The sequence below is a fragment of the Protobothrops mucrosquamatus genome, unplaced genomic scaffold (assembly GCF_001527695.2).
Source record: "Protobothrops mucrosquamatus isolate PMUCROS unplaced genomic scaffold, P.Mucros_1.0 scaffold1123, whole genome shotgun sequence".
Taxonomy (NCBI): Eukaryota; Metazoa; Chordata; class Lepidosauria; order Squamata; family Viperidae; genus Protobothrops; species Protobothrops mucrosquamatus.
This window is the reverse complement of record NW_015387341.1, coordinates 331487-359119: the sequence shown is the minus strand read 5'-3', so window position 1 is coordinate 359119 and position 27633 is coordinate 331487. Positions and strand designations below refer to the sequence as shown.

The following is a 27633-nucleotide window of genomic DNA, read 5'->3' as shown; positions in this document are numbered from 1 at the left end:
ATGATGGAGGGGAACCAGCAGCTGGCGCTGCGCATCGACGGAGCGCTCCAGGCGGCCGGGCAGGAGGTGAGCGCCCTGCGAGCCGAGCTGGGCGCCGCCAGCCGCAGACTGGCCGAGCTCAGCGCCGACGGCCCCCCCGGCGCCGCCGAGATGGCCGCGGGCGGAGGCGGCCCGGACCCCGCGCAGCCCAGCCTGCAAGGTAAGCGCCGGCCGGCGGCCCTCCGGAGGGGACGGGACGGGACGGGACGGGGCAGGGCGGGGGGTTGCTCTGCGCGCGGCGCCTCCCGGAGAGGCTGTCCGGCGGGCTCCCATCTCTGCGCCGCGCTCTCGGGAGGCGGTCCGGGGCTGCCCTGGACCCGCCGCTCGCTGGCCGAGCCTGAATCCGGCCGGGGGCTCCGCTGGCGGACTGCTGGGCCCAGCGCTCTTCCGGCCGCCCGCTGGGGGACTGCTCTGCCTGTGGTCCCGGGCGGAGCCGGGGAAGCGCTGCCTGCCTGCCTGCCTGCCTGCCTCCTTCCTGGCTCGCGGCTCTTCCCCGCTGACCGGCCCGTGGGCCGAGAGAGGCGGCGGCGTGGGGGGGGGGGCGCGCTGGCTCCGCCGGACTGGTTGGCGAGACCCCGCCGGGGCCGCTGCTGGAGCTCGGCTGTGCCGGCAGAGCGGCCGGGGCTCCGGGCGGGCAGGTCGGGCGTGCGGGGGGCTGCATCGGAGCGGCCTTAAAGGCCGTGGGGGGGGGCTCTTCGGAGGGAGAGCTAGGAGCCCCCGAGGGGGGGGCGGGAATTGTGCAGAGAAGGGTTGGAGAGATGACGTCATGGGGCGCGAGGCTCTCGGTGGAAGCGGCGGCGGCAGCAGCATCGGGCTACTTGCTGCCCCCCTCCCCAAATGCCAGTGCGGTGACAGTGACCAGCATGCAAAGGAGCTGCTGGGGAAGCGGTGGGAGGTGAGGGATCCCCCCCCCCGCCGCCGCCCAGGAATCGGGAGGACCTGCCCGTTGAATTGTGTGGCGTCCTTGCTTGGAACCGAATTCAACGATATGTTGTCCCTCCGTTGTTTATCTTTCTAGTAACAAGTCTGAATCTGCTTAGGAAATCGCATCTTCCTGGGATTTGTGGCGGGGGGGCGGCGAGGGGGACTTGGCAGATGGAGCCATGAAGCCGCCTCTGCTGGGGCTTCTGGGGAAAGCGTTTTGTTCGCAGGCAGCCTTGTGAAAATGTGTGTGGGAGAGTGATTTGTGCCCACGGCAGGCAAACGTTAACCAAGGAAATGGTTGTGGAGCTAAGGGAAGGGGGGAAGATGGGGGGAAGAGGCTGAGCCCCACTGGCACAAGATGGGGGCTGGGGAGCCACCGGAGCAGCCTCCTCGGGAGAACCGGCTCTCTGCTGGGGGGGGACTCCCCAGCGCAGCTGAACGGGGCTTGGGGGGGGCAACCTGGAGGCCGGCATTCCCAGTCCTTCGTGAGGTCTCCTCTGTGACCTGCAACTGGCGCCTGTGGGAGGGAGGTGGTGGGGCAGGCCAGGAGTGGCCTTCAGGGGCTCCAGTTCCTCCACTGAGCCTGTGGGGCACAGCTGGCTGGAAGGGGGGGTCATCAGGCCCTGGAAGGGGGGGGTCTTTGCAGGTCCAGCCCTGCAGGGCTCTTGGACCTTCCCCCAGGGATTACCAGCGATCTTGGAGGGAAAGAGCCTGATGCCACCTTTGCCAAAATGGGCACCCGTCTCTTCCTGTTCCGAGCCCTATGAAAGGTGGCTAGAGGGGGCTTTGCCACCAGGAAGCCCCCTCCCCATTGACCTCCATCATTTGCTGCAGAAAAGGCTGTTAGCACTTTAGTACTGATTCGCTCTCGGCTCTTTTTAATCTTTTTTTAATTGTCTGTTAGGAAGCAGATAGGCTGCCTTCCGAGGGAGGGGCGCTCACATTTTCCCACCGCTTTTCTAAAGGGAAAAGAGAGTCATGTGCCCCCCCCAAGGCAGAGACGCCTGGTCAAAGGTCGAGGCTGGAAAGGGGTCCAGGCTGGGTTTCAGGCCCCCTTGGGAGTTACGTGCAAGACCTACACGTTGCTGAATCTTAGTTGCCTCTTAGTTTGGGGGCCAGAACTGACCAGCTCACTCTTCTAGCCCTGCGAGGTAGGACGGGCTCCCTTATCCTACTCTTCCAACTCTGCTTTTTTCTCGCATGTTTCCATTCGGAGTAAGCAAAGCAAGGAAGCAGTTTTGTCAACCTCTTTCCAGGGAGAAGGGCAGTTTTGGGGGGTGGGTGGGGGGGTTTGGCTCTCGTGAATAATCAGGTGGCCAAGAATATCCTGCCAGTCGGCACCACCACCACCACCATCCGCCCGGAATCGCACCCTTCCCTTCCGCTGGATCCAAAGGGAAGCTGCGCTCTGCCCGCTCAGAAGCCTCTTCCTCCGCTCGAGCCTCAGCGACGGAGGGGACGTATCCTGCCCCTGAAGAAGTTTCTGCTGTTCAGGGAAGGAGGCTGGGAGGGGCAGGGGTCTCCTGGCTCCCTCCCCCTCCCTGGGCCCCAGGAATACGCCTTCCCTGGCCGGGGGTGCCCTGGGTCCCTTCTTGCCTTTCCTTGGTGAGCCAGGTTTCCCTGGTCGGTGGCTGGCATGGGCACCCCGGGGCAGCCCGACTTCAGGTCCTGTGCCGAGCTGCCGTTCGGCTTGTGAGGAGTGGGCTCAGCCTGCTGTGTGACTCTGGCCTGGGCGCCAGGGCCTCTGCCAGCCCCTGAAGGGAAGCGCCTGTCAGCTGCAAAAAAAGGTTCTTTCCCATAGATTTGAGTCTGCAGAGTTGCTGTTTGCCCCAAAAGCTGGGGACAGGCTGGGCGTTGAACTGCAGCTGGGGCCCAGTGGTTGGGGGGTCTCTGGCGGCTGCACAGAGGCTCTTTCAAGGCCGGTCGCCGCTGGTCTCAGGTGGCCCAGCTGAGCTCTTGACCACTCCTGGCTTGAGAGGTGAGCCTGCGTCAGCCGCAAGTGGCTGCCCTTTTCCCATAACGGCCACCTGGCGAAGTAGGTTGGGCTAAAAAAGAGGAAGTGGCCCAAGGTCACCACAAGGATTAGGAAATTCTAGTTGACCCAATGTTACTATCACGCAAGTGGTGTTCTCTTATTTTGTCACTCTCAGCACGGCTAGGATGTCTGTACCGCCCTTCCCATTTTATGGCTGCTCTTCGTATTGCGGCCAGATTATGGCTGCTTTGGGGCAGCTGGACCAGGAGAAACTGTTGCCGTGATTGGCTTTTTTTTTTGACCGGGGGGGGGGGAACGTCTTGGCGTTGGCATCTTGTGTCTCCGAGAGAGCTTGGCACTCTGGTGTAACGACTTCGCTAACAAGATATTTTGAAGGGGTAAACACAGCCTGTTAATTAAATTTGCAGGCCAAGTGATTAAATTGGAAGCGGTTGTAAATATGGGGAGGGGAGGTTCAGCCGCAGGGACGGGTCAGCCTCGCAAGGGGCGTCTGTCAGTCAGGGCAGGGAGTCTCATGGCGGTTGATCCTGCAAATTCCTTCTTTGCCCAGACGGGAATCGCTCACTGGGGGATGATGGGATCTGTAGTCTATGTTTGCATTGAGATATTTGGGGTGTGTGTGTGATGCATTAGTACAGGACTGAGCGGTTCCCCTGGGACAGCCCTTGGTTTCAGCTTCTTTTTGCTGCTCCTGGCTTGATTCACGGGCCAGCCTGCATTTGCTTCTTAATGCTGGTCTGGCTGCCTTGAAAAACCACCCTGCAGAGTCCTTTTCTTCCAGAAGAGAAAACATCTGTGTATCAAAATGTAAAAAAGCTAATAGCAATTTTTGTTCTAATCTAAAACTGCTCCTCTTTGAACCGCTTCCCTTTTGTGAAGGGTAATAGAAACCTGGCACGCCAGCCTGTAATTAACCGGGTGTGTGTGTGTTCTCTCTCTTAAGCAGAGGAAGCGTTTATGTCTTCTGAGGAGACACCCCACTAAAAGGGAAGGGTGCGCGGAAAAGATACCACCCAGTGATTTATTTCCTGTGAGGAGGCTGAACTAAAATCACCAACGTTGGATTTGAAAAAGAAATGGGTGGGGGGGGAAGGCGTGGAAAAAAAGACACATTTTGTATTTAGCTCCATTCAGTTGCTAAATCTGACAGATTTCCTTTGGGATGTGCTGAATCTCCTCTCCTCTTTTTCTCATAAAAATCCTCCACCCCCACTTGAGGAAGGGGCTTCTCGTCCTGAAGCCTCATTCTGGGGGGATTCCAGTAAAGATCCTTCTCAGCAACGGTGGGTTCCTTTTGAGAGGGGGGAAGCAAATCCTTTTGCTTTAGGCAGCGGCTACGTATGGCAGAGGCGGAAATGACTCCCATAGGTGGGTCAGGCTAGGCTTTTGGGGGGGAGGGGGCTGCAGGAAGTGGGATTCCTAGCCCCCTCCCTTTGCCTCTTCAGTCCCAGGAGGAGCAGTGATCAGACGGGACGGGAGACTTGAGATCCGAAAAGGTCCGGACATTTGGCCTTGGGATCAGAAAAGCCCCTCCTTCCTGCTCACTCTGGCCTCTTGTCCGGGTACCGAGTCTCGCACCGTGGACATTGGGCAGGGAGGGTGCTCCAGTTGGCAAGGGCGCTGTGGGGGGGGCAGCTGGCTGGGGCAGCTCTTCGTGCTTTTCCCAGCCAGGCCGAAGCACGTGGGACCCTTGGGGAGGAGGCATCCAGGTCATGGAAACTTGCAAGGAGGACGTGGACGTCCTTGATCCGTGGCCAGAAGCTGGGAACTGAGCCAGCCCTGTTTGTGCCTCAGGACGTGGCTGGCCCACGGCAGCCATGGGGGGGGGCTTCCTGTTGCAGCTGCCCCGGAGCTGCGGCCGTCGGTTCCAGAGGCCTGAGGGGTCTGTGGGTGGTAGTGACCGAGGGGGGAGCAGAGGAAGGAAGCCCCCCTCAGGGACTTAACCTTCCTGGGCCTTTCCAAGACCACCTTCAGAGGGTCCCTCCGTGCCCAGCCCAGAATGAAGTCGGGGGGAGAGATCAGCCTTTTCAGATCCCCACTTGGACCAACCCGGCCATCGTGTGGATCTGGGATCTGAACCCAAAACGGCTGCACACAACCTTGAGATCCTGGCAAAAGTGCAGTATAATTTCAAAGTTAACAAACAGCGTCTGGTGCAAAGTCGCTCTTTGGATTGGGCAGGAGTTGTATTAAACCCGCCTTGAATAAAAGTTTTGCATAATATTTATCCACCTATATAAAACTGGGGGCCTCTAAAGTGAAGGCAGATCAGGTGACAGTTTGGTGCCTTTATTGGAGGTGCAAAGTCAGCACTTTAGCTGCGCCTTCTATAAACCTTGTGTGTTGTGATGGACCGGCAGCCTGGTCTGTCTCTTGAAAGAGCCTCCCCCCCTTCACAGTTTGGCTGGCCTGGGTAGGAATCCTTTTGCCTCCCCCCCCTTGGGGCTCAGCCCCACACGTGGGAACAACGGGCAGAGTTGCGTTTCCTGTTTGCAAGGCCTGCCAGGCTCTGGGGACCACGAGTGTCTTTGTGAGATAAGAGGCAGAAGAGGAATGTTAGCTCTCTGCGAAGGAGCAGTTGGGGAAATGGACCAGTTGGCTGGGGGACTCTGGGAGCTGGGGGCCCACACACAAGGAAGGTTTCTGAGGTTGGGAAAAACCCCAAGTAAAGGGCACATTTCTATTGTCAAAAAAAGGTACCTGCCCGTTTGGACTTCTGAGTCCAAACAGAACAGAACAGAACAGAACAGGCAAGGGGAGGAAAAATAGGATCTCTGCATTGGTGATGTGTCAGAAAGGGAGTTAACTCCTAGATATCAAATTCCTCATTCTTTCCTCCTAGTCAAGGCCAAGTGAAACCTTTATGAGGCGTCAGAGCTTTTTCCATCCTGATTTCCTTGATTTTTGTAAAGTACTGATAGGAAGGGCAACCATCTCAAACTTTTAAAGAGGAATTGTGCTTATTATTATTGAGCATATAAGAAATCTATGTCAGGTAAAGCCTGCCTGCCTGCCTGCCTATCTATATCCATCCATCCATCCATCCATCCATCCCTCTTAGTCGTCTCTTACATTTTTCCAGGCTGTACAGAATTATTTCTCCTTTCTGATTCCATTTTCCTGGAGTTCCTTGCAGCCTTCTCTTTGGGTCTGAGGGGGGTTGAGCCGAAAGGAGAGACTTTCAGGGTCCAGCGGCTGTCCTTCCCACTTGGCAGGATCCTCCGTGCTTTGAAGGTCCAATTCTGGGGGTTTCCTGTGTGTGTGTGTGTGTACACACACACACACACACACACACACACTCCTGCATGCTAAATCCTGTTTCACGATTAAAGAAGCCCAAGAAAAGGAATCCTGAGGCCATATGCTTTTATTTTTAGCTTACCCCAAAGTCTGAGTTCTCTGAACAGATTGCAAAGTTGTTTCAAGCTGTTTATTTATTTATTTGCTCGCTTCTTTATCACATTTGCTAGGCTGTCCGACTGCATAACAACTCAGCAGAGGCCTGAGAGCGGACAGAGATTAATTGGAGCAAGCTCTGTTGAGCATCCCAGTCGATGAGGCGTCAAGAGCCCCCAGGTTGCTCTTGAGGTGGGCATTGATTGGCCACCCCCCTCCCCAATGCCAATGGTCCTCGGCTGCTGCTGTGGGGCTCTGCTTGAGTACCCAGCGTTGTGGGCTCTTCCCCAGGATGAGCTGATCTGCAAAGGGGATCATCGCCTGTTGATGTGATGGATCCGCCCCTGCTTGCTCGGTGCAGGAGGTGACCGACTTCCTCTCTGCCGCTGGATCTCCCGGCTCAGATTGGCCGCCTGGTACCCTTCGCGTCTCTGTTGAGCTCTGTTGTGTAAAAGGAGGAGCTGCTGCAAGTGACCACACTGGCCCTCTGCTCTCACCTCCAAGCCACGGAGCTCAGCCTGCCTTCAAAGGCAAGGAAGGCTCTAGTCCTCGTGAAGGGCTTCCTCAAAGCAGCACCAAAGCAAGGCAGATCATGGATTTGCGTAGCCTCCCTTTCCGAGCCAGACAGTTGTTCATTCCCAGTTCTGATCAGCAGCAGCTCTGCAGACCTGGGTGTGCAGGAATTGAATTGTGTGTGTGTGTGTGTGTGTCCTGTGTAGCAGGAGCTGACCTGTGTCTCTTTCCTTGCCGTGTCCAGCGTTTCGCCTTCCCTGCAGAGTGCCTGACAGGCTGCCTTCTTTTCCCTGCAGCGGGAACATCTCCCTGAGCTTGCGTGTGACCCGCCACAGCCATTTCTAAGGGGGGGGGGATGAAAAAGTGGGCAGGACCATCCAGGAGCAGCAGATGAAAAGGGAAGGACTGACCCCCCCGGGGGGGGGATTGGAGACTATTGTTCATACAACTGACATATCCCATTAGCAGCAGCTCGTGGCCAGGAGCAGGGAGGGGACTTTGGCTGTGCTGGAGGAGGAATCGCAAGGGGGCGTTGAGGGTGGGGGGCCTGAGGTGGCCACCTTTCTCCCTCCCTCCCTCCCCCCCTGTGGGGCTTTGTAAAGATGCTCTCCTAAGGACAGAAGTTCTTAGCACCATCCGCCTCCTACACGGATCTTTCCTAAGCATCTTCACTTGGACTTTACCATTTCCTCCCCAAATAATCCTCTGGCCCTTGAGTGGCAGGTGGCATTCGGCACCTATTTTATAGCTGCAGGATGGAAAGCGAGGATGCCACAAACTGGTTCCGATATCCTGTCACTTCTATTGGTGAAATGTGTTAAATGTGTTTGTGGGTGAATAAGATGCACCTAACAGGTTTGATTTTTGGGTGAGAAATCATATTTTGCGTGAGCGAGCAAGTTTATAAATGGAAAGCAGTTTTCACCTCTTCCCATTCCTGTGGCTGCCTCTACAACTGTGGAGAACGGCAACAACGTGAGGCAACGGGCTGCCTGGTGTCAGCAGCTTCTGCGGGCCGCCCAGGCCGGTGTCGGTATAAGCCGGGCTGTTCCTCTGACAGGCTCCAGAGCTTCTGTGCCTCTCAGTCAGCAGCATCGGCTCCTGGCGGCCCTTTGTCCTAGCGGAGCAGGCCCAGCCCAGCGGCTGTCAGCCTGGCTACAAAACAAGATGGATTCGGGCTGCGAGTTGGGAGCCGGAAGAGGGGAGGAGGGGAGGACCGTTGCTTGTCCCACCTGCGACTGGACCTGCCTGGACCCCATCGCTGCTTTTGGCCCTCCCGGCCCCCAGCGCTCACGACGGGCGCCCCAGGCCCAGGTTGCAAAATCGGGGCAGGGGACGGACTCTTCAGAGGCAGCTCTATGGGCAGCCCAGAAGGGCTCAGCTCCCTCTGAAACGGGGACCTCACCCTTTCCGGCCCCCTCCTGCCGCTCTGAACATGCCAGGTGGGCACAACCTGCCCCTGCCCGTGGGAAGCAAGTTGCCCAGGGTTGCCCAGACTCTGCCCCACCACCACCACAAAATGCGGCTGTTATTTTTCCAGAAACAATGTCTTTCTTTCTCACCTTCCTCCTCTAGGTAATTTAACCTCTGGGGGCTTCCTAATAAGCTGTGTTTGTGCACCCCCCCCCAAATGGCAGATAATGACCCCTTTGCAAGCCCCCCCCCTACTCTGCTCCATCCAGGCATTCTGGCTCTGGCTGAAACAAGGCTTTGTTTCCCCTCCCCTGCATCTCCCCTGCCTTTTCTTTTTACTTATTTATGGGGGGGGGGAGCAGTGCTGCTGTCGGATAAATTAATTTCCTGCCCGTTTCCCTGGCAGTGCTTGTCGTGTGAACGGCCCCCAGGAGGATCCCGTCTTTAGCGCTGATAAACCAGCCCTGGCAGTGTCGCCATCCACACCTGAGAACGGCCAGGGATTGTGGTGGTGGTGGGGGAAGCCCTGCGAAGTAATTAGAAGCCTTGACGTGCCCCATTTCTCTGACCGCCTGGGGCTCCCTGCGTGAAAGACCCCCACGGGGCTGCCTGCAGGGAGCAAGCTAAGTGGGGGTTTGGGGGAGGGTCTTTTTTTGATGGCATCTGGTTCTTATGCTCGCCCTTGCATTTATTTATGTATATTGTCTCCCTTTTGATGAGCGCCCTATTTTTAATGAAGAAAACACGCGTGGGGATTAAATTAGCAGTCGAGTCAGGAAAAGGGTGCTGGATTGGTGGATTTGATTAAGCTGCACAGACAATTAGCCCTCTTATTAATTTTTCTTACTCCTGGATGTCAAAAGATATTTTCTGATACAATTTTATTCCTGCATCATCCTTCGCCCAAAGAGCCAGCCGAGTCAGTCAAAGATCCGTTTGGGTTATTGCTCTGCGGCCGAGAGTTTCTGCCACCGTCTTGCAAACTCCAACCCAGCAGAGGCTGAATCTGCAGAGAGGGTTTTAACGGGTCCAGCAGTCTTTTCCACACGGGGGCTCTTTCTTTCTGGCAGCCTTCCCCCCCCCCCCGGTGGATTTGCTTTCATTTGGAAGCTGGATATTTTTCAGGGATCGAGAGGTCCTCGACTCCAGCCACAGCACGGAAGCAGCTTGCCCCACAGCCCCCCCCCAAGAATCCATTTCCAAGCCCCACATCCTTGGATTTCCCGGTGGTGCCACCTAAGGGCTGGCGGGGGTGGGATCTCCCTGGAGCCGGACTCTCCTCAGGAGGACCGCTCGACCGCTGCATCCCTCCTCTCTTTGCCATCGCCTTGTGTTGAGGTTCCTGATTCCCAGGGTGGACCAAGCCTGCCTCCTTCCCTGGTGGTCTCCTCATCCACCCCCTGCTAACCGGGTCTGACCCGACTTCCCTTTTTCAAGGTCAGCTGTGTGCTGCCACCTGCTGGGCACCATGACAAAACCTGCTCCTGCTCCTCCCTCCCTCCTCCTCCAGTTCAGCCAGTTCCCTCACTGGAGGTTCCCCAGAAAAGACTGGACAGTCATTTGTCCAGAATGATAGAAGGAAACTTGCACTGGGCAGAGGGCTGGGCCAGAATCTCTTCTCCCAGCCCTGGGATCCTGTGCCTCCTCCTCCTCCTCCTCCCTCTTTTGGCAAAGTTATCTCTGAAAGCCATGGGCGGCTGACGTATTAGGCTGATATACAGAATATGGGAAATTTTGAAAACCCGATTAATGGGAAATTCCAAGGAGACTGGTTCTCTTAATTTCTAAAACCCAGGGGATAGATTTGGGGAGATGGAAGCAGGGTGCTGAAATAGTCCTTTGGGGAGGACTTTTTAAGTTGGGCTTCAGACCCTGCAGTCTGATTTCCTCTTCCGGCTTTTTCTGAGAGGCTCATCTGGCGCCTTTGGGTTCCGTGTCTCTTCATTTCCCCCTTTTCACCATTTAGGTCGTTTTGCCACTTTGTGATTTTAAAAAGTAAAAAGAAACTTTGCACCTTCTTTGCACACAGTTTCTCCTGTTGTGCACCTGCTTGGTGGAAATTCTGGCTCTGCTTCCTGCGAATGACGGACTTTCAGTCTTCAGCCCTGTGGCCTGACCTTCCCTCGAGGTTGGAGAGAAAACGCCCCCCCCGCCCCCCCCATTCAGAGAAGTGCCAGAGCCTGCGCTTCTCCGGTGGAACAGTTTGGGAAATTGGTTTTCTCTGCAACGCATGTCCAGCAAATCCTTCCGAAATACAAGTCCATAAATCAGCCGACAAGCTTCCCGGGCCTGTGATTGACATTGCGTGGTGGATGTTCCTTCACCGTGTTGTTTCCCGTCCCTTTGGAGGGAAGACAGAAACTCTTTATGAAAAGCAAAAATCCATCTCTGTGTGAGCGAGCTTGAAAGAAGCTTGACCTGAAAAATCCCCACTTTTGAAAAAGGAGGGCAGTGTTTGAATTAAGGATGACAAAATGGGGGATTGTTCCTGCAGCTGCATCTGATATCAGAGAATGTTAAATGAATGAGTAAAATGTCTTCACTTTCATTCGGCGAGCCGAGAGGATTTTTCAGCGAGGTGAACAAAGAGGTACAAAAATTCAGATCTGGGGATGTTTCCTTCCATCATCAGCCGAGTGTCTGCAAATTTGCAAGAACTCGGCGTTGGTTTTTCTCTCTCTCTCGCACTCTATCATGAGCAAGCCGAGGGAAGCCTTTCAAAATGCCCTCCAGTGTCCAAGACCCGGTCCTTAGCCGGGGTGTTTGGGGAGAACCTTGCCCGAAATTTCTCCTGCGCTTTTCCCGACCGGTTCTCCTTCAGTTTGGTGAAAGTGAGTTTGCTTTTGAAAGGGAGAGAGAATTTCAGTGGCGTTCTTGGAGGTGGAGCATTTACTGAAATGAGCAGGGATCTGTGTGAATGCCATGCTCCTATCCCTGAGCAGGTGTGTGGCCAACGGGTGTGGCCGAACGCGCCTGCAGCATCCCTTACTGTGATGCACTGACTGGGGCTGCTGGGAGCTGTAGTGCAGCAACATCTGGGGGGGCGGGTCTCAGCCGACCTTTGGCCCCCTGGGAGCCCAGGACAGGCGGGCAGCTCTCCGTGGTGCTGAAGCAGCCCTGCCCTCATCCTGGACTCTTCGAGCTTGCTCCCATCCTGGGGCAGCTGCCGGGACCTGTCATTGGAAAGCGATCCAGTATTGGCTTCTGGGCAAGGATTTGCACTCAGACAGGAAGTGATCTGTTCCAAAATATGCATATTATGACTCTTGTTCAGGGGTCCGGTAAATGGGCACTGGCTTTACGTCTATGGGGATTCTCGGTCTGCCAAGTCATGGTTGAGGCAGAACTGAAGCTGCTTCTTAGATGAGAAGCGAAATGTCTTCAAGAGGGGAAAAAACACAACACAATTTTCGCTTCTTAGATGGGAAACAAGGCACCTATTTTTACTTGGGGTATTGGTTCAGAACAAAAAACAGGTTACGGCAATTAAACATGCACGGCAAATTAAAAATGAAAACCATGATAACGCAAGCATTGGGCCACCACTGTCCAGCGCAAAATCTCTCCGAATTAACGCGGGTTCTGGGAGTGTTGAGCCGCCGCCCTCCCTGGGGGAACCGGAGCCGTCGGGGAGAGCCCGTCCCTCCTGGCCTTCTGCTCCAGATGGGGGTGCAGGTACCCCATATTTGCACCAAGTTGCTTTCTAGGAAATGACTTTGAAAGCTGCGTGATTCATATTCATCCAGGGCTTTCAGGGTTGTTGAGGGTGGTGTTTTTTTCAGCCAGGCTCTCGCAATATTGATGCGATGCCTTAAGATACAAACGGAACGGCCCCGGGGGATGCTGTGATGGTCGTAAGTCACTTTCTTCAGTGCCGTTGTAACTTCAAACGTTCGCTAAGCAAAGGGCTATAAGTGGAGGACTGGCCGTACAGGAGGGCGGGTGCAAAGCGCTGGCGGCGTCTCAGGGCTCCCTCTCCGTCCTGAGGCTAGAGGGCGAAGAAGAGCGACTCCTGTCCAATTCGGAAGGCTGATTGGGCCGGATCCTGTTTTGACCGTTCAAATCAACTCGGAAAACAGATCTGATTCAGCGTTTCAACTGGAGTGATTTGATTTTCCAGATCAGTGTGAAAAAGTGCCTCTGAAATAATACCTCTGACCTATTCCCCTGAAATTAAATATTGTCCGTGAGCCTTAGACTAGCACCGTGCAGTTAAAAGACTGTAGAGACCAGGGGAGGACCACACAGCAGCCTCAAAACTGGGCAGCAGAGCGCCTAATTTATGCTGAACTAACAGCTCCCTGATACCCTGGGATACAAAGAAGTAATCTAGGTTTTAGTGGTTTAGCAACAAACATGTTTCCTCGTTGCCACCCACCAAACTGCAGAAGGTGTGAGAAAGAGAGAGAGAAACATCAGCAGGGGGAAAAAATGAGGGGAGGAAAGAAGAACTCCAGACACACTGGATAGAGTTGGAAGGGACCTTGGGGGTCTTCTAGTCCAACCCCCTCCTCAAGCAGGAGACAGGAGGAGATGAGTGAGGGTCACTCTGTAGAGGTGATGTTAGGAACAGATAAGGGCAAAAGAGTTTGGATTTGTGGCAGAGTAAACGCCACACAAGAACATTCAAGGACAAGCAGCCGAATGGGCTCTTTCCGGATCTGCCTGAGCAATTCCTCGCTGAAGGGCGAGGCGTGAAAGGGGAGCAGCTGAGCTTAGTGCAGCTCCCCAAAACGAGACGAATCTCTGCAAGGCTTTCGAAGGCCCCAGATGGGAGGCTTTGGGTTGAGGGGGGCTTCTGATGAACCCCTGGCCTCTCCCCGAGGGGCAGCCGGTGTTCCCCGCTTGCCTCCGTTCCCCTCCCTCTTCCTTTGTGGGGACTGGGGCATGGAAAGGGGCTGCTGACTGTCTGCACTGGCCGGACGGAGTCAGGCAAAAGCCTTGTCCTTTCCTGGGCCTGGAGAGGCATGGCTGGCTTCCTCTGCACCTCCATCAGGAGCACGAGGGGGTGGGGTGGGGTTGGGGTTCCTCCCTGCCTTGGACTCTCTCATCCTGGCTCTTGCAACCTGGAAATTCCCCCTCTGTCCCCCTCCCCATTTCTGTTTTTTTCCACCAGTCAAAAAAGAGTTTTTTGTCAGGAGTGTTTACTTGTGTGAGCGATGTTGGGGGGGGCTCCTCCTCCCCCTCCACATCAGGAGGGCTGTTTGCCAGCAAGGCTCACTGGGGGGGGGCTTTCCCACGCCACTTCCCTGCCATGATCCTCCCCTCGCCTGCAAGGGGCGGGAGGGGCCCACAGCCTGAAGGGGGGGCAGCTTTCTTCTTTGCCGAAAGCAGCCGCTCAGCTTCGCGAGGCTCTCCTTTTTGGGGCACAGAGTGCAGAACAGCACAAGGAGTCCTCGGCTTATGACCACAGGGGGGTCTAAAATTTCTGCTGCTGAGCCAGGAGGTTGTTAAGTGAGCCACGCCTGAGTTTACGACCTTTTTGCCAGGGTTGTTAAGCAGATCTTTGCGGTTGTTAAGCGAACCAGGCAGTCGTTAAGCAAATCCTACCTCAGCTTCGCTTGTCTGGGAAGGCCGGGTGCCGCCACGGTTGCACATCCACGCCGGTTCCAGGCACCCAAAGTGTGACTGAGCGTGGGGGGCTGCAGCGGTCGTAAGTCTGAGGTGACTGGCGTCCTCTTCCCTTCCAAGGGCGAAGGAGGGCTCCGTCGTCCACCTGTGGTGTGCGGTCCCCTTCCTGCATAGTGAGAGCAAGGCCCTAGTCCTCAAGGTGTTGGCGAAAGGATTGATTAGAACAGGGATCTATTTTATTCCGACTGGGACGATTCTTGCCCTGGACCCCTCCCAGCTCTGCAGAGATTCAGGCCAGCCCTTCTGATCTGTTTTGCAGGCCCAGGGATTTGGGGGCCAGGCTCCCCCCACTGCAGCCCTCTGAATCGGAGCGGGGCCCTCCTCCTCCTCCTCCTCCTGGATTGCAGACAGTCCGGGGGGCCGTGCAAGTGCCCCCCCCAAAAAACAAGAAAAGGGAAGGAGGAAAAGCTCCTGACGGCCGCTGCCCCCCTCCCTCCCCCCCCCCGGGAGAGGAGACCGGGCAGGCAGAGTCCGCCGGCTCCCTTGCTCTCCGCCCGCTTCTCACGGAGGCCGGCTGGGCAGGGGAGCGGCCCGCGGCCCAGCCGGGCAACCCCTCCCCGCCCCTGCCCGGCAGAGCTTCCGGCTGGCACGGGCAGAGCGGCGGCGGCGGCGGCGGCACCTGTTGGGCCGGGGCTCCAGGTAGCGCAACCGGTGCTTCCTTCCTTCCCTCCTTCCGGCTGCTTCGGGGAGGAGCCGGGCGGAAGAGAGGGGAGAGCAGCGGCAGCCGCCGCCGCAGCTAGGAAGGACCGGCCGGCCTTCGGAGCACGGCCCCCCCCCCGGCCCCCGGCATGAAATCGGAGAGCGAGGAGAGCAGGCCGGGTAGGTGGGCGCGAGGGGGGCCGGCCGCTCTCTGGGCTGCCTCTCGGCCTCCGAGTCTTCCCACGGTCGGGGGGCTCCGCTTGGGGCCCTCCTGGCAGTCGGGGGGGGCTCCGCGTGGGAGGGGGAGCCTTGGGGAGGGGCCGGGACAGGCAGCAGGTCCGGGGGGGGGGTGGTTAGCCGGCCCTGGGCGCTCCCGCCTGGCTCGCCGCCTGCGCTGCCTCTCGGGCCCGGGAGGACCAGGGAAGCCCCTCCGGAAAGCCGCGGGGCGGGCGGGGCGGGGGTCTTCTGGGCAGCCGGCGGGCAGGAGAAGGCGCCGGAGGGAGTTTCCAAATCGGTAGCCCAGGGGGAGGTGTGGTTTGCGGCAGGGCTCCTGCGGTGAGTGCGCGCCAAACCTGGCGGGTTTGCGGGATGGTGCCTGCCCTGGAGAGGCAGAGAGACTCGCTGATCAACCTGCCTCGTTCGCTTTCGCCTTGTCAGCTCGTTGCGTGGCTGGGAGCCGCGGGGCCCCCGGGTGGGGCAGAAGCCCTCTGGGTTGGGTCCTGCTGGCCTCTCTCTGGCTCAGGGTTGAGGAAAGCCGGGCACCCCCTCCCCAAGGCCCCGCTGCCTCTTCTGCCAGCCAGCGGTGATGGGCACCGGAGTCCCATCCTGCTTCCCCTCCTGGCTGCGGGTCACTCCCGAAGGCGGCAGGAGCCTGGCTCAGCCGGATTTCGCAACGTGGGACCCGCACGGAGGGCCCGGGAGGGTTTCTGATTGTTCAGTCCAGCCTAGCTGATATTCAGGCTCCCTGCATGGCACAAGGCCTCTGTCAATGCATCCATGAGGACTAGGCGCTTAGAAGGAGGTCAGAAGAGCCACTGCATCTGAGGATGGGGAAACAAAGAGGACTTGTTTGCTTTGTGGTCTGGTTCTCATTTGAATACAGCCTCCTGCTTGCAAACCATTATTTCATTCTTTTGTGGACACACACACATACACACACACACACACAGAGGGAGAGGGAAAGAGGGGGAGAGAGAGAGATGGCTGTTCTACATTGAGGGAGAGTTTCTTTCTCTTCTGCAAACCCCCCTGAGTCTTAAAAAACGCTGCAATAATATTTTCCCCACCTAGCCCCTCCCCTGCTTGCACCCCACCTCCAGAAAAGTTATAATTTAACTGGGAAAGACTGGACTTTGTCCGGAGGAGGAGGACGTGGGGACCCTGCAGAAAGTTTTGGGACTGCGGGAAGAAAGCCTTTCTGGAATTTGCTGGGCTGAATAGCAAACTCAGTGTTGTACGTGGGGGGAATAGGAAGGGCCCCTCAAGCGAGGACCTGTCCAGACCCTCCTGGAAAAAGCTCATTATTTTTAGATCCGTCTCCCCAAGATATAAATGGCTCTCCCGGCTGGACCCTCTTTGGCGGACCCTGCATTGTTTAGGATGTTGCTGTGTGGGTTTCCTTGCTCCTGCTGCCCCCCCAGAGAGAAAATCCCCCCCCCGGCTTCTGGGATGGAGAACCCTCAGGTGTCCCACAGGCTTTGTGAGGAGGGGGCTGTATGCAAGGGTCCACGGCCCAGGCCCTTCCTGGGGAGGCCCAGGAGAAAAATCACTTTCTGGCTGCATTGCAAAATAAAACAAGAAAGGAACTCAGTGTCTCCCCCCCCCAAAAAAAAGAAGATGAAGAGATTGGAGACGGGCTTGCGGTCCTGGGTTCAGTCACTGGGGGGGGGGCATCCCCACCTTTCCCGGGTGGGCTCTCCTTTCTGAACTGGGAGGACACCTGTTGCCAGGACTGGTCAGGTGGAGCCGGCCTCCCTTTGGAGCCCAGTGCTTATCTTGGTCTCCCCCTTTCCCCCCCCCCTTCAAGAGGGATGAGTCAGAGGGAGGCGGGGCAGATGGTCTGAAGGCTGCAGGTCTGCTCTGGGTCCTGTGGTGGCCGGCCGGCTGGCCCTTGGGAGAGGCGCTCAGTCTGTCCGGGGAGCCCACTGCCCCTCTGCCGGCCTCCCACCGGCCGCACCCCACCCACCCACCCACCCAAAGCCAGCCGAGTCAGGTCAGGAGCCAGGTGGAGGGGGACCCTTCGGCTGGCTGGCCTGCCGGAACTGCCCACCCTCAGTGGGGGCTTTGGGTGCAGGGGCCCCACCTGCTTGCCAGGTGTTGCTTGGGGAGGTTGTGTTATTCGGCCTGCACTTTGCACCTGGCCGGCCTTCGTGGCTCTTGCTTTGGAAACGGTGGACGCCACACCCAGATAAGCGCCCTGGCGCCCACGTCGCCCTGGCCTGTTTCAGTCTTCCAGGTGGGGCTAGGAGTTTGCTTGGCCCAGGGGGACCCTGGACACGGTGCCGTGTGTGTGTGTGTGTGTGTGTGTGCTGAGCCAGGAGGCACGGATGTGTTCAGAAAACCACATTCTACTCTCCCCTGGGCTGCCTTCGGAATCCAGCAACCAGTGACCGGTTCAGCGGGTGTGCAGGCATATTTGTCTGTTCTAGTTTTCCACGTCTGGCAGTTCGTTTGTTTGGCCAAAGATTGTGCACAGTGTGTTGTGTACTTAACCTAGTGTCAAATATGTATTTAAAAACCTAAATTTGCTGTCTTAGGGTGACTTAAGAATTCAGTCCTGCTGATCAGGACAGGGAAGGGTTTTCTTCCCTCGTGAGAGATTTCGGGGGGGGGGGGGGGCGATCCAAGCAGACCGGCCGGGGCAAGGGTTGGCCTTGCATGGAGGCGGCCGATCATGTGGGCAAAGAAGGCGGGCACCCGGGAGAAGTGCCCAAGCGAGGGCCGTCCCAGCCAGCTGCCTGCAGCTACTTCCCTGAACCGTCTCCAGGCAGGCCCACAATCGCCTCTGTCACGGTTCCCACAGGTTTACAGGAAGTGCCTCCTCAGGCAGGATGGCCCATCACGTCCTCGGCCGTGGTTAGATGTGGGTTGCTCCCTCCATGCACGAACCCCGGTTGGCTCTCCAGAGTTCCTCCCAAGATCAGGGCTGCACTTTGGCCAGGACGTTGTTTTCAAAGAAATGGCCGTAAAGTCCTGACGTTTCAGTGAAACTCAGCAGAAAAGGGAGCTGCTGAAAAGCCATCAGAGTCAGGGGAAAAAGAAGCTGTGAGAAAGGCAGGTCATTTGGGTCTGGGGACCACAGGCAGCGCCACCATCCCTGGACTTCAGCAGACCCGGCCGGGAGGATTCTGGGGCTGTGTGAGTCTGGCGGGGCAACCCAAAGCTCAAGGAAGGAAGAGGTGGCAACTCACAAGCCGACATAGGCCCACAGAAACTCGGCTTACGGGGGGAACTCGGGGCGACGCGATCTCCAAGCCAGCCATGCTGAGGGGAAAGGGAGAGGTTTCCAAGCTGAGCCAGGCTGGCTGAGGAATTCTGGGGGTTGAAGTCCATGAGTCATAAAGCGGCCTAGGCCTAGGCCAGGGGTAGGCAACCTTGGCTCTTTTATGACTCGTGGACTTCAACTCCCAGAATTCCTCAGCCAGCCATGCTGAGGGGAAAGGGAGAGGTTTCCAAGCTGAGCCAGGCTGGCTCAGGAATTCTGGGAGTTGAAGTCCGCGAGTCATAAAAGAATCCGGTGGAGAGCAGGGGTGGGTGGGTGGGTGGGCTGCCTGCTGGGATATCTCAGCCTTGAACCCAGGCGCCAGAGTGCTTGCAGGAAGGTTGTCTGGACGGCAGAGAAGGGAAGTCGCCATGGGACACCCCCTCGGAGAGCATTCCTCCACCGGATCCCGCCTTCGGCCCCACGCCTGCCTGCCTTTCCTGGGGATGGGGGGGATGAAGAAGCCGCCCTCCTGCTTGGGAATTCTTCTCCTGCATCCCAGGCAGCGTGGGAAAACGTGGGAGAGACACCCCCCCCCCATGATCTGGCATTCGCCCAGGGATTGGCTTCCAGGGGAGAGCCTGGGCTGGGGGGGGGGGCTTTGGGGGGTGTCTCAGTAGAGCATCATTAAAAAAGGCAGAGCCTGGAGCAGGGGGTCCCTGGGGAGCTGACCCCTTCCCTGGGGCCTTGCGGAGCCACTCCGGGCCCCTAGAGTTGGCTTGCCAAAGAGAGCAAGTCATCCCAAATCCTGCCCCCCCAATGCTCCCCCCCCCAGATCTCAGATGTTCCCCATCAGGGGGAAGAGCACAAAAGGGAATAATGTGGTCTTCATCAGGGAAGCATCTCAAAAATGCGAGGGGGAGTTTATTGTTTCTTGGCGCTGCTGTTGGTGGGGGTGGAAAGCAGCCAGGAGAGACACACAACCCCCCCACACACACACACACAGACTGCCCTTCCTGTCCTGCTCAGTCCAAGGAAATTCCACTTGCGGATTCAAGTCCCTGGATTGGGTGGGGGGAGGAATCCAGAGTCACTTTCTTTTTTGGGGGAGGAAAAAAACCTAAGTGCTTAAAATGAAAAGGAAACCAGATCTCTCAGTCCTGATTCCAAGGGCTGCACTTCTTTCTCACTGCTTCCACTGAAGGATCCTGCGGGGGGGGGGGGGGACCGGGGGTCTCCTGGCTTCTAAGGGGGCTGTGGAGAAGAGGGTCCCAGCAATGCCTCTCCCCACCCAGCTGGCTGATCTTCTCCGTGTCTCTCGTGGGAACTCGGAAAATGGGGCTGTTCCCGGGGGTGGATTGAGCCCCCCCCAAAGACTTGGATTCTCCTCTTGGGTGCCAGGAAGTGACACGGCGGGGGGGGGGGAAGGGGGCAGCTCCCAATTCTCCAGAGTTTGGCGGGGGGGAGGCGAGACTTCGGTTGGTTTGCAACCCGGGTGGCACCGCTGGGTATCGGAGAGCAGGGATTAAGAGCACGAACATGTCCCAACAGCCCTCCTGCCCCGCTGCAGGCAGGCTGGGGACGATAGGAGTTGGAGTCCCACCCATTTTGAAGCCCCTGGGCTGCGGAAGCAGCTGCCTGCTCAGCTGGAGAGAGGCCCCATTGAGTTCAGTGGGGCTTGCCCCCAAGGAAGTGGATCTGTGTCAGACGTTCTCGCCTATTTTTTGGTAGCATGATGGTGGTGTGTAATTAAAACAGCCCCACAGCCCATAATTACAGAGTTAGTGCCAGAAATGCTGAATTTTCTGCAAAGCCACGCCTTCCCGCTGCGCTGCCAGCCCTGAGCCAGAAAGAGCCCTTTCCCCAGGAGAAGGAAGGGGGGAAAAATCTATTTTTAGTGCTGGGCTTCTCCACCCCCCCTCCCCCCCCTCCCACCTTTAATTTCACACTCTTCAAAGTCCACAGTCCCTTCTAGCTATGGGGCATCTCCCCCCACCCACATGGATGGACGGAGGGACAGACGAGCTGCACCCTCTCCCCCACCGTGTTTTCCCCAGCCGGACGTTGCTGTCGCTTGGCCCCTGCGTCTCTTCTCCCCTGCGAAGGGTGGGGGGGGGCAGGAAGCGATTCGCCCCAAGATGCAGTTCATGAGCAAGGTGTGGAGTCACGGCTTTGCGGCGGGGGGGGGTTGAGAGAGGGAGAGGGGGGGGAGAGAGAGAGAGAGGGATGTGTCAGTGTGGGAACTTTGAATCCAAAGGCAGGTCAGTCGTAACTCCAAATAGCCACTAAGCAATCGGTCGTAAATCGAAAACTACCTGTATACCAGTGTTTCTCAACCTTGCCTACTTTAAGAGGCGTGAACTTCAACCCCCAGAATTCTGCAAGCCCCCAAGCTGGCTAGGGAATTCTGGGAGTTGAAGTCCACTCATCGCAAAGTGGCCAGTTTGAAAACCACAGCTGTGCGTGATGTGCTTTCTGGGGCCCCTTTGAAGAAAGAGGGGGCGGGGGGGGGGCTGCGCAACAAGGTGCTTTCCCGGTGGCTCAGATGGAGCCTGTCTCTGTCCCGTTGGGGGGGGGTCTGCCTTGGGGAATCTCGGTGCTTCCCATCGGAGGGGGGGGAGGAAAGGAAGGGAGGGGGAGGAGGAGTCCACTCTCACCACTGGCCTGCATTCTCTCTCTCTCTCCCCCCCTGTCCCCCCCCCAGTCCTCCTGCGGGAAGAGGTCAGCCAGCTGCAGGAGGAGATCCACTTGCTTCGCCAAATGAAGGACTTGCTGACCAAGGACCTGGAGGAGACGCACGGGGGCAAAGCCTCCGAGATCCTCCCCGCCACGGAGCTCAGGGTCCAGCTGGCCCAGAAGGAGCAGGAGCTGTCCAGGGCCAAGGAGGCCCTCCAGGGTAAGAGCACCCCTGGGGGCCAAATCCATTCATGGGGGGGGGCTTCTCCCCCCTCCCTGCACTTGAATGAAAAAGGAGAAGCAGCCGTGCTGGAGAAGAAGCCCCCCTCCCCCCAGTCTCAATTCTTGTAATTAGTAATTTGTTTTAGATTAATTGATTGTGAAAACTCCCCCCACAAAGCGGGCCCATTAATTTTAACAGTAAAAGATCCCAATAAATTGAACTGACAGGGCCGTTCCTAGGTGCGGCTTCTCTCTAAATCCAGAAAGGCAGTTAAAGTCCGCCACCCAGACCCCCCCCACATATTTTCCCATTTGGGGGGGTTCTTGGGGTGATGGTTTTCATCAGAAGTAAGTCTGATTCTCCCTTTCCCCCCCCCCCCAAGAGTTGGAAGGAAATTTGAAATGCCATCAGATGCTTTTTTTGTTTTAGCTGGGGGAGAGCTTTTCTCAGCCTTTTGGGGGACCCCCCCCGTGACCCAGGTTGGAGCAATTTGGCTCCCCTTTCTCACCCTTGAGATGGGGGTGCTTGCTGAAGCCACCCCGTTCCCCCTCCTCTTGGGGGGCTGGGGCGGAAAACTCCCTGATGCAGGTCTCCCCCCCCCCCAGTCCCCCAGTTTTGTACAGGCTCCCCCCCTGGGTGTTGGCATCGGATGGTGCCCGTTCTTTGCAGAGCGGAAGGACCAGTGAGTTGGCAGAGGCACCCTCTGATCCCTTGCCAGCGGCGGGGGGGGGGCTTGGCAGACTCAGGGACCTGCATGCAAACGAGGTTTTGCTCCCGGCCTTCCTTTGGGATCCATCCGGGAGACGTTTTTCTCCTGGAAAAGAAAAGGAACCGAGACGGCCAGCCGGAGACCCCCGGTGCAAGGGCACCAGCAGCGCCCCAAAGCTGAGCCCCACGGCTGGAGACGGAGACCCTGGCACCCCAGATCCTGCGAAGGGCCTCCCAGCCGTGGGTGAAGGCTGGCACATCCTCCCTGGGCATGAAATGCTGCCCCCTCCCCCGCATGTGCCCCTGAGGGGCCGGCCAAGCTGGTCACCTACTCCGCCCCCCCACTGCCAGTTTCCTCCCTGCTTCCTCCGCCCCCCCCCTGAGTTTGTGATGCTTGGCTTCCTCAAAATGAAATGGAAGGATTTTCACAGAGCCCCCCCCCCATTTCCATGGCAACCATGGCCATGTTCTCCCTTCCCTTGGGAGCTGGACATCTTTCAGGCGGTGTTTTGAAAGGACGGCCTCCCTTCTCTGCCCCAGGCCCTCTGGGGCTCTGCCACGATGCCCGGCCCTGGGGCTGGGGGCTCAGTCCCACACCCTCCTCACCCTCCTCCTCCCCCTCCCCCCCCCGGCTGCCCTTCCTCATTAAGCAGTTTCTGCATGGATCTGACCTCTCTGGAAGATAAGCAGAAAAGCCCCCCCCCTTTAGCTGAAGCTAAGGGCCTGTCCCCCACCACTGGCTCCCTCAAGACCCTGCAGAGGGAGGGCAGGGGTCTCATGGCCCCCCCGGGAGGCCCCACCTACCCGGGGGGGGGCAGCATCTTCTTGGATCTGCCGTGAGCCCATTCGTGGCCCCCACAGCCCCAGGAGGGCTCGGGTGGCGGCCGGGGCCTCTGCTGTGGCCGGGCAGTGCCCGCCTCTCCCAGGCAAGGGCCTTGGGGAGGCGTGGATGGGCCTCCAGGGGACTTTGGTCACACAGCGGTAGTCCTCCTTGCTTGCAGCTGAGCCCTTTTATTGATTTATTATTACTAAATCTCTGTTTTTTCCCTCTGGCAGCCATGAAAGCCGACCGGAGGCGGTTGAAGGGCGAGAAGAGCGACCTGGTCAGTCAGATGCAGCAGCTCTACAGCACCCTGGAAAGCCGCGAGGAGCAGCTGAGGGACTTTATACGCAACTACGAGCAGCACCGGAAGGTCAGGAGACGGGGGGGGGCAGGAAAGGGGGGGTTGCCCCATGGAGGGGGAGCAGGGGAGGCCGTGGCAGGCGCCATCCCAAGGCCTGCAGGGTCTCCCTGTAAAATCCCGGGCCCCTGTCCCTGGGAAGTTGGAGGGGCCAAAAACAGGGCATTCGTTCAGGGGGTCTGCCTGATGGGAAGATGGCCGGGGGCTGGGCGTCAGAGGGCGGCACCCCAAGGCCCACAGAGAAGCGCACTAAGCTTGGGGCAAGCCACCCCTTCCGAGTGGTGCATTCAGATCTTCTAAAGCCCACCCCCCCTTTGGACACCCTCCCCCCAGGAGAGTGAGGATGCAGTGAAGGCCCTGGCAAAAGAGAAAGACCTGCTGGAAAGGGAGAAGTGGGAGATGAGGCGGCAGGCCAAGGAGGCCACGGACCACGCCGGCGCCCTCCGCTCGCAGCTGGACCTGAAGGACAACCGCATGAAGGAGCTGGAGGCCGAGCTGGCCATGGTGAGGCTGGGGCGCTCGGGGTCTTCCCTGCCAGCCCCCCTCCCCCCAGGCTCTTTCCTCTCTCCTAAGGACCGCTCTCCTGCCCCCCTTTACCCCCCTCCCCCCGCAGGCCAAGCAGTCCTTAGCCACCCTGACCAAGGACGTCCCCAAGCGGCACTCGCTGGCCATGCCCGGCGAGACGGTGCTCAACGGCAACCAGGAGTGGGTCATGCAGGCCGACCTGCCCCTCACGGCCGCCATCCGGCAGAGCCAGCAGACGCTCTACCACGCCCACCCGCAGCACACGATGGACCGGCAAGGTGAGAGCCGCCCCTTCTCCCCTCCCCCCACCCCACCCCGGGCCAGTCCCGAAAAAGGCCCACGAGCGGCTCCTTCCGTCTTTCGTGGGAAGGGCTGGGCGAAAGCCGTCCGGGTTGGCAAACACCCGGGTCGCCGGAGAAAGTGGCAAGGCGGGTCTCCCTTGCATTTCAGGGGTCCGAGTCAGCCCGTGCCACTCGCGGCAGCCTTCCATCATCTCCGATGCTTCGGCGGCCGAAGGGGATCGGTCGTCCACGCCGAGCGACATCAACTCGCCTCGGCACCGAACACATTCCCTCTGCAATGTAAGACGCGTCTGCAGGTCATTGGCTGTTCCTCACTCTGCTTCTCTGCCCTTGGCGTGCGGGGGGGGGGGGAGATGAGATTTGGTGGGAGGCGGCTGCTTTAAAGGGACAGAGCTAAAAGGGAGGCGTCCGAAGCAGGAGAAGGCTGAGCGCAGGGGACAGGGCCTCCAGCAAGCATGCAGGGGGCATTCGTCCACTTGGGGTCAAGGCTCCGGTTGTGTGAATTCCCTCCCCTGCAGCCGGGCTTGTGCTGGGAGAGGAAGCTTGAGATTGTTCCTCTTCTCAGTCCGTTTTAGGGAGCATGCTAAGCCACCCAGTCGGTCCTGTCGGTGAGCAGGTTATGCCTAGGCAGTCCTCCAGGCAAAAGAGCTGGGGAGAAAGAGGGGCTGAAAAAGCCAGCCTCTCTGCCGCACAATCGACTGACAGCGCAGAACCTGGGCTGAGTTCGAAACCACCACCACCACCCTCCGCCGTCTCCCCTGTCCGGGCACTCCTGGGTCTCCCGGGAGCCTCGGTGGGATTCTGGATCCCATGCAGGTGGCGTGCCAGGGACGGTGGAGCCCAAACCCCGAACACATTTGCAGCCCTCCCAAGCAGAGGGCCGTGGCCTCCTCCCTCCTCTCTCTCCGGTTTGCCCTGGAGGAGAAGAGATTCTTCCTCATCGCTTCCGTCTTGTTAGCTGAGGGAGGAGAGATGAGCTAAGACCAAAGGAAAACTGACCGGGGGGGGGGGCTGCCAGCTGTGCAGACAGTCCTCGGCTTAAGACCGTAGCAGAGCCGACCAATTTCAGTCAGTCTTAAGTTGGTTGTAACGCAGATCATGCACGACCAACCAGATTTTACAACCTCTTTTGTGGGTGACCAGTCATATGGCGAGGACTACTCTGTAGTCCCACAGAGAGCAGTGGGCTGCTTGCCCCTCCTGGTCTGCCTCTTTCATAAAACCCAGCAAAGGGTCCACGGGGGGGGGGGGAATCCAGCACAGGGGACCCGAGCGGGCGCAGGGGGGAGCTGCTCTCCTGTAGCTGCGTGTGGCCTGCATGCAACCTCACCCACGGGGAGGGGTTTTGTGTGTGTGTGTGTGTGTGTGTGTGTGTGTGTGATTGGTGGCATATTTCATACCACAACGCAAACTGAGGTGTCCATTCTTCCTGGTAGGGAGATAGTCCTGGACCGGTACAGAAAAATCTGCACAACCCAATTGTCCAGGTAGGTTCTGGGCTCCTCACCAAAACTGGGGTTCGAGGGGCGTCAGCCAGGTTGCCAGCCCGCCCCTGCAGGACCGCTCTGGGTGGCCGAAGCCCAGCAGGGTGGCAGCCGAGGGGGCCGGTGCAGGAATCGAGCGTCCGCTGTGCTTCTTCTCCTCCCCCCCCCCCGCAGTCTCTAGAGGACCTGGAGGACCAGAAGCGGAAGAAGAAGAAGGAGAAGATGGGCTTCGGCTCCATCTCACGCGTCTTCGCCCGAGGGAAGCAGCGCAAGTCCCTGGACCCCGGCGTCTTTGATGGAGCTGCCCCCGACTACTACATAGAGGAAGACGCTGATTGGTGACGGGCCGCCCCCCCCCTCCCGCTCCCGGTGCCCGTGTGAGTGTGTCGGGGGGGTGAGCCTCCAGCTGCGCCATGGCCCTGAACCCGGCTGCTCCCACGTGGCCCTCCTGTGACCACTGTACATAGCCCCTCCCCCCCCACTCCCGTGTACGAACCCCTTAACTGTCGTCTGTTGAGCGATGCCCGTGTTGTGTAGCCCTCCCCGGTCCTGGGAGTGTTTGGTTGATTTTGTTCTTCCTCCTCTTTCCTGCTCCTCCTCCTCCTCCTCCTCCTCCTCCTCCTCCTCCTCCTCTCCCACCAGTTTTTGTTTTCTATGCTCTGCCCTTTCTTGCCCCCCTTTTCTTTCTACAAAACTTGAAAAACTTGAAGGACTGCTGCGCATTTGTAAATAGCCACCACCACCATGGTGCACTTTGTGCTTTGTAAATGTCTCCTGCCCCCCCAGCCCCCCAAAAGCCTATCTTCACTTTTGGGGGGGCAGCCAGTGTTTCGTGGGTTTGCCGGGAGGGGCAACTGTGGATGCATCACCCTCGGTCGGGGGATGGGATGGGGGGCTTTGGCGCCCCCCCCCAATTTCATGCAAGCTCCGGTTGAGCGAAGGCCCCTTTTGCCCAGCAAGCCTCACCATCTCTGGCGCCTTCAGATCCCCCTCTGCCCCCCCCCCCCCCGTGGCTCTTGGGCCACAGACCCGGCCAGGTCTCTCCCTCCGTCAGCCCTTTCGCCTCCAGTGCCCCCTTGGTCCCCACGCGAGAGCGCTGAGTCCTTTCCCCCCTTCCTTTCCCTGCTGAGCTGCGGCCTCTGTGGGGCTGCCTCCTCCTCCTCCTCCTCCTCCTCCTCCTCCTCCTCCTCCTCGCGGTCTGCCTTTCGCTCCCTCCTCAAAGTCCCTCTGAACCTGTGGCCATTTCCCACCCGCTCCCTCCCTTCTCCGTCATTCTTTTCCCTATTTCAGGCTCTTGGGGACAACCCCCCTCCCCCCTGAGTTCTGTGGGGCTTCCTTCCTGGCCGGAGGGCAGAGCCAGCAGGGCTCTTGGCCGGCCCTCTTTGGGCTCTCTGTGCCACACAACCGCCCCCTCGTGCCAGTCCAGGTGCGGCTGTTGCCCACAGCTGGGGAAGAAGCCACCTAGAACTGAGGAGAAATTTCTTGACCGAACAGTTAATCAGTGGATGTTGGAGGTTTTTAAGAAGAGACTGGACAGTCACTTGTCTGAAATGGTTTAGGGTCTCCTATTTGACCAGGGGGGTGGACTAGAAGGCCTCCAAGATCCCTTTCAACTCTGTTATTCTGTTAGTTCCTGGGGTGAACGCAGAGCTTGAACGGGGGGGGGGGCAGGATGTTCCCATTTGGGCCTGGATGCTTTGCAGGGCCTCCTAAATGTCTCAGTGCCAAATTCCCAGGGGGCAGTGGGGGGTGTGTGTGAATAGAGCGATCCAGAGGGTCCTCCTTCCTTTGATAGTCCTTCTTTCGGCTGGTGGCAAACCCAGGGCTTTTTCTCGGGAGGGGAGGAGGCGTGGGGTGCTCCTGCCCCCCATTCATAGCCAGCCTGGGGGTGGGGTGGGGGCTCTGCATGTCCTTCGGAGCAGGCCTGGCGCCTTCCCCTCCAGAAAAATCCCAGGAAAAGCTCTGTGGCTTTCTTGGACAGGGGTGGGGCAAAATCCCATGCGTGGGTGGGACACTGAAGGCCAGCAGACACACAGGTTCACAAAACACCTCCCTCCCCATGCACACACACACACACACACACCAGCATCTCCCATCACCTCCGCCCCATCCCGCTGGACCCCTTCAGGGCCTGCGGATGTTAGCAGAGCGCAGAAGGGGGGGGCTGAGAAGGAGGAAGCTGAAGAAATGAAAGGCGTAATGAAAAAGGAGAGATCGAGCTGGCTCAGAGCCTCTGCCCCCCCCAGGAGGGAAGAGAAAAACCGGCCCTGCTTGCCCGGAAGGTGGAACCGGAGGAGCTTTTTCAGGCAGGTGCTTGGAAAAGGAAGAAGGGATAAAAGGTGTGCAAGGACACAACTCTCCCAGGGCTGTGCAAACACACACAGACCCCAGGGTGGTCCACAAGAGGCCCCTGGAAAGCGACTGAGCCCCTGCAGGTCAAAATGTGGGCTGGCTTCTGTAGCTCCCTCTCCTCCTGCTCTCTTTCTTTCTTTCTTTCTTTCTTTCTTTCTTTCTCTTTCTCTCTCTCTCTCTCTCTCTCTCTCTCTCTCTCTCTCTCTCTCT

General features: G+C 58.3%; 1 protein-coding gene across 1 annotated transcript; it reads left to right on the top strand.

Annotated features, from left to right (window-relative positions):
- Positions 1-25413, top strand: KAZN (kazrin, periplakin interacting protein). Its single transcript, XM_015820375.1, has 8 exons — positions 1-199; positions 20677-20868; positions 22636-22772; positions 23094-23264; positions 23374-23563; positions 23736-23866; positions 25024-25074; positions 25246-25413. The coding sequence occupies exons 1-8, from the start codon at positions 1-3 to the stop codon at positions 25411-25413; spliced, it is 1239 nt and encodes a 412-aa protein (XP_015675861.1).
- The last annotated feature ends 2220 nt before the right edge of the window (positions 25414-27633 follow it).